The 6,506-nt window shown below is 32.0% G+C and overlaps 1 protein-coding gene across 1 annotated transcript in view; it reads left to right on the forward strand.

Annotated features, from left to right (window-relative positions):
- LOC110282224 (zinc finger protein 862) overlaps positions 1 to 6,506 on the forward strand; it is a 27,926-nt gene that overhangs the window by 3,858 nt on the left and 17,562 nt on the right. Inside the window, exon 2 of the mRNA XM_071181728.1 lies at positions 4,417 to 6,504. Coding sequence (XP_071037829.1) covers positions 4,427 to 6,504 — 2,078 coding nt within the window. The 5' untranslated portion in view covers positions 4,417 to 4,426. The remainder of the gene's footprint in view (positions 1 to 4,416; positions 6,505 to 6,506) is intronic.

Genomic DNA, 6,506 nt, shown 5'->3' on the forward strand with positions numbered 1-6,506 from the left:
TTTCCCAAGACTAGATATTGTCAGTTGAATATATTATCGAATATCATAATTCTTTTGTTTTTATTTTTAAGAAATTAAACCTTACTTTGTTTTTTCGTTCAGAATTCGGTAATTATTCAATTTAACTTCATTATTTATGCGAAATAATAATGATAAAAAATAGCGTTGTTTTAAAAGCGTTTTTTTTTTTAAAATTTATTTAGCACTTTGTTTTTAAGCACGCAAATAATTTTTAGCGAAATTATTTTTTAAATTTTCTTTCTATATTGTTAGATAAATATATTGATAAATTTCAATTTTATTAATTTTTTTATTATTTATTTTCAAACTAAGAAATCTTTCGTTATTTGCGCGATCATTTTTAGAAAATATAACATTAATATCTTTCTTAAGCAAAACATATACATCAAATTCATAAATTGAATTAAATCAATCTGAGTAGGAAGTTTTGATAGAAATCCGACTTTCTGCAAAATTGACGATGCATCACGATATAAAATTTCTTATATTGCCTAATCCTACTCATGATCGTTAGGTCAAGTTAAGTCTATCTTTAGCTATCGCTTTCAATGTTTACTCCGCAAAAGGAGTAAAATGTCAGTATGGAGAAAAGCCACAGTTCCGAAAAAAAGAAATGAAAAGCGTCTGTGATCGAATTTTTAAATACTTACTCTAATGCTACATTATATGGGCTGATAGAAATTTTAAAAAAAATGGGAATAATGCATTGGCTTTGATAATTTTCATCTAGATGGAAAAATGTCGCCAAATTGATGATTTTTAAAAAAGTTTAATAATTTTTAAAATAGTTTAGTTATTTGTTCGTCCTAAAAGCCAAAATAATTCCCTACAGCAAGATGATACAAACAGTATAAAATTATAGCTTTGCTTCATGTATAAGGCACTTTAACTATGGCAATTTTATTTCCCTTGGCGAAAGAGCTTCGAAAAACCCTGTTAAAATAAACAAATATATGTAGTTAGTTATAAGCACACATATTTTAAAAAATTTTATTACGCTAATTCTAAATGGAAAGGGAGAAATTTCTGAAATAGTAAGGGCTTTTCAAATAAAATGTTAAAAACAAGATATTAATACTCTGAGAATTCCGTCTTGCTATACAAGGGCTTTCAGCCATGAATTACCTGACCGCTGTTGTGAACACATAACTTCTAAATCAGTAATTTATTTTATATTAGAGCAACTGACCCTCACTAAATATTTGAGACTAGACTAGACATGGGTTCTGACGCGAGCACCTAACTTCTTCATCTGGCGAAACTAAAGAGGTCCCAGGGCAGAGATGACTAATAGCATATGAAAATATGGAAGATTCCACAGAAAAAATTCTGTGGTCTTCCGTGTTTAAATTTGCAAGGAAGATTGTGGATTTGTCGAAATAAATACATTATTTTATATAATGTTAAAAATTCTTAAAATAAAGTGGTTGTTTAAGTGGTTGTTAATTATTACAATAAAATATTTTTAAATACAGAGGTAAGGGTTAAGTAGGAAGAGTTTTCAAAACAAGTTGCTTTACCAACATTTTGAATCTAAACTGAACTGTATTAAACATCAGGGCACTTGAGGCTGCTTGCGGCTCTTTTGACATTCATCTATAACTTAAACTTTCTGGTGTTTCGATGAGGTGGTGGAATGCAAATGAAGTAAAGGAGTATTCACGTAAATCATTGAGTGAATGTGAAGTAATGTGCTGTAGGGTGATAAGACTATTATGTAAAAATATGAGGTATAACTTGAGCTAAGATGGTATGGTGAAAATGAGGTTATGTATATGCTATTGAATCTGATACATCACTGCAATAGTATGCTGCTATTGGTCTGATGTTCTTGTCTTCAGTAAAATTTTCATGTAGGGATATTTCATTGGAATTTGTTGCAGAGCAAGAGGTGGCTTTTTCATGGAATTTTATACTTAATTTAGCTATATGTTTGTCTATTGCATCCATTTTGTGCATCCATTTTGAGGTCGTGGTGTATTGTGTCGTTTCTTACGAACCACTAGGCCAGTGGTCGGCAAACTTATTAGCCAAAGAGCCAAATATGAACATTGCAACAATTTTAAAAAAAATTGGGAGCCAAATGTGCTTGTTTAGTAATTTTTTATTACACTAAATAAGTAGTACACTAAATAAAACTAAATTCCATACTTAATAAATATTTATTAATGCGAATAATGCGCTTGCATCTCCTTGGAAAGTTTGAGTAAGTCAGGTTTGTATGTTGTTGTTTTTATTTTTAGGCATTATTCCAAGTTTTCATCAGACGACTTCTCAGTTTACTCTTGATAATGTTCATGCTTGAAAAAGAATGTTCGCATATATATGTAGAACCGAAAAGGGAAAGAACAGCAAACGCGAGCTTTTTCAGCTGATCGTAAGAGTCAGGAATACCATTCCAAGCGTTGAAAATGATCATGTCTTCCTTCTCCAGGTCATTCAAAGCAGACCACTTGCGTTGTGAACTAAGATCAAATTTTTTCTTCTCCAATATTTCCAATTCATCACAAAGACGTTCGAATTTAGAGCGCCATATCTCCTTGTTTTTTAAATCCAGCAATTGTATTTAAAAGCTACCAATTTCAATTTCAAAAGGAGAAAATTTCAACTCGGTTATCGTAGCATTAAGAGGATTCTGACAAATGCTAAAGTTGCTCTGCTGTTTTTAAATTCCTGAAACCTGCTGAGAAATGCTTCCCTCATATTTAAAATTATTGTTTTAAAATGGTGTTTATCAATAGAGGAATTATTTTCTTGGCGATGCTTCAGCAGGCTCGGAAAGTGAAACAATGTTTCCCTTTCAAAATCCTGAGCAAAAATGGATAATTTGTTTTCGAATGTTATTACTTCTTCTAACATCGAAAAAATTAAGTTTCCTTTCCCTTGTAGTTTACGATTAAGCTGATTTAGATGAGACGTAACGTCTACCATGAAATTAAAGTTTTGGATCCACTGATCGTCTGTTAGTTCTGGATAGTGAACGCCCTTCTCAAGGAGAAATGCTTTAATTTCCGGAAAAAGGGACGCGAAACGTTTTAAAACGTTCCCTCTTGATAACCAACGTACCTTGTTATGAAGCAGAAGATCAGCGTACTCACTCTCCATTTCAAATAAAAATTCTTTGAATTGGCGATGATTAAGAGCTTTAGCTAAAATGGAGTTGATAATGGTAATCACTAATTCCATAACTTTACAAATTTCATCCGGAAATGTTTGCGCATGAGTGAATGAGACAATGGTAAACAAGTATCTCGTGATTAATTTTTTCTTTCAATATGGCAACAAACCCTTTTCTTACGCCGATCATACTTCTGGCCTCATCTGTTGAAATCGACACAATTTTATCGAGGGGAATATGATGTTTTTCCATACACTCAATTACAGCATTTGTGATATCTTCTCCACCCGTCTGACCTTTGAGTGACAATAATCCTAAAAGTTATTCTTTAGGGCCAGAATGAGACATAAATCTTACAGAACGTGAAACTTGCGTATCATTATGTCACAAGACTCGTCAACTCAAATTGATTAAGCCGAAATAATTTCAGATCTTCGATATGCTGAGTGGTTATATTCGAATACATTTTAATTGTTCTGTCTTTAATGGTTTTGGCAGACAATGGTACCTCTTTAATTGTTTTCAGAATATCTGCTTTGTTCTTAAAATCCCGAAATAGCTCTTCGGATTAATTTATCAAAATGAGATGTAATTTTTTTCTTACCAAGTTTTTTGTTTAAATGAAAATATTATTTCGCCTTCCGTGGATATTTGTGCCAGAGCCGCACTTAAGGAGCCAAAGAGCCACATGCGGCTCTGGAGCCGCACTTTGCCGACCACTGCACTAGGCTATTACTACCTTCTTATTCTGGCAGACTATTAATTTATTTAGTTGAGTTTGTGTTGACTTTGCATCAAATGTATCGATGTTTTATGTTGTTCATATGCCTACCTGTTATACATATTACTGCCAGTTACTATTGATACATATTAATGTATACATATTACTGATTTCTCACGGTAGTTAAAAATTTTTTTTCTAAATTTAAAAATCAAGATTTATACTTGAAATATAAGTATTCCTTCCACAGAAATCTTCCAGAGTCAAAAATTTTGTATCCACAACAACGGGACAGGTTGAATGGTATATTTTATACTATAAATTTTCTTATCATTTTAGTTAATCACGGGGTGTGATGTAATGAGTTAAATAACAAAATATTGACTCAAAATCTTATTCCTTTTAAGTATTTTTAAAAGGCTTAACTAACATAATGTGTTTAATTATGAAAAGATTTTTTAAAAAAAAATCATATTGTCCTGTTTTATTTTTCGATGTATTTCTGTACCCTACTCTTACAAAATCATAGTTAATAATAGTTAGTTTTTAATTTCAGAAATTTGAGGATGGAATGTTCTTCTGGACCCATAATCATTCGATTGTTTTCTAAGGATTCTGCCACATTAAATTCGATAATGAGGCAAGACACAAATTTCTCTGACATTAATGACAAACTTCGTGCTGAAGAATACAAAAAAGAAAAGGAGGGAAATTGTCGAGTAGGAATTTTTCAGGAGTGTAAACCTAGCGTGAAGAAAAAAGACCCTGACTGGAATGCAACTATTGCAAAAAGAAAGTTTTTGAATGCTTGGAAGAGCCTCTTTCCATTTTTAGACTATAATTTTCGAAAAAAAGTAATGTTTTGTAAAATTTGTCACCAGTACAGTACCTCTAAACAAAAAAAGTTACCATTTGTACGTGGAACAAAGAACTTTAAATTGTCAACCGTTAAATTCCACCAAACCTCCAGTCTTCATTCGAAGTGCCTTAAGCTTGCTGCTCAGAAAATAAATGGCGTTAATTCTTTTGAACATGACATGCAGAAAAAAAGGGTTGTTAGCATTTTCAAACTGGTTTATTTTATGGTCAAGTCCAAAAGTTCATTCACTAGTTTCCCTCAATTGTGCGCGGATCAGAAAAAACTGAATTTGGATCTAGGACATGCGTATACCACCCATCATAAAGTGGTAACCAGTTTTTCAAAATTCATAGCTTCCAATATAGAAAAAGATATTTCGGAAAAGATTAAAAATATCAGAATGTTTTCGTTGGTGTTAGATAGGTCTTTTTCAAGAGGAACTGAAAGTCATGAAATGGTGTACTTGAAATATGTTGATGGTGCTAGCGTGAAAACAATATTCCTTGGAGTCGTCCAATCAAAAGGCGTAGATGCTAAAGATATGTTCGAAAACTTAAGTAAACTTTTCGAAAGATTTGGACTGAAGCAATGGACACAAATGCTGGTGTTCATCATGGTGGACTTTTCCAAAACGCGTTCATGGATAGATGGATTAGTTGCACTCATTAAGGACAACTCGTCACATATATTTGTAGGCATGATACCTCTTTTATCTCACAAAATTCATCACTTCCATAGAATTTCGAAAATCTTTTCATCAAAAAATGAATTATTAGAAACAATATCTAGCATTTATCAATATTATTACTCACTTCAGGTTGAAAATAGAACATTAACTAATCTAGACAAAGAGCTTGACTCGATCATAGAAGACTATGGTGAATTACCTAAAAAACCGTCTATGGTACCCATTAATCTAAATACTCTTGAAGCTGTTGATAAAGATTGGTGCTTGTTAGTTGAACATTTAAGGCAGAAAGATGTCAACCTTGAATCCAAACACGGTAAAGATAGACGAAACATTTTGTCTTCTATAACAAAATTAAGCTTCATACTAAACTTGGGTCTATATTTAGATGTATTTAGAAGTGTATCTAATTTTGGAAAAACTTTAGAAGATGATTGCTTTTTGCCTTACAATTTCAGCACCAGCCTTGGAAATTTTAGTGATAATTTAAAAAGTGCTTGCAACGGAAAAGAAAATGTTTTTCAGCAATATTTGTCAGATTTAAATTTAGCTTGTTCAACTTTTAGAAACATATTTATCAATTTAGACCGAAATAAAGATTTTGTTTGTAAAGATGCGCAGAAGCAATTTCAGCCTTTAATTCATTATTTTAATGATAAAGTTTTGGACAGAGTAGCGTATCTAAATTGTACGAAAATCTTAGATTTCGAAAGCTTGAGAACTCAGAAAAATATGGAAAACTCACTTTCCGAGTTCAGCAATTGTTTTTTGCATTTTCAGAACAAAGCTGAGAGTCTACAATTGGCATTAAGAGAATGGAATGACTTTAGCAGCAGGATTACTCCTATTTTTGCTTCTGAAAACACTTCGCATATACGAACGTTTTTATTGCAGGCGATACACAAATATCATGATGATTTTCCAATTGTAACTGACATTTTAAAGAAGACTGTGCTATTGGATTTTCATTCTGAAATTATGCGACGAGGTTATAAAGAAATGAATTTAATTAAATCAGTTGAGCGCAGTTCACTTTCTGTGAATTCCTTACAAGCTTCAATGATGATAGTCATGCATGGACCACCATTTTCTGAATTTG

This window comes from Parasteatoda tepidariorum, chromosome 6, assembly GCF_043381705.1.
Source record: "Parasteatoda tepidariorum isolate YZ-2023 chromosome 6, CAS_Ptep_4.0, whole genome shotgun sequence".
Lineage (NCBI taxonomy): Eukaryota > Metazoa > Arthropoda > Arachnida > Araneae > Theridiidae > Parasteatoda > Parasteatoda tepidariorum.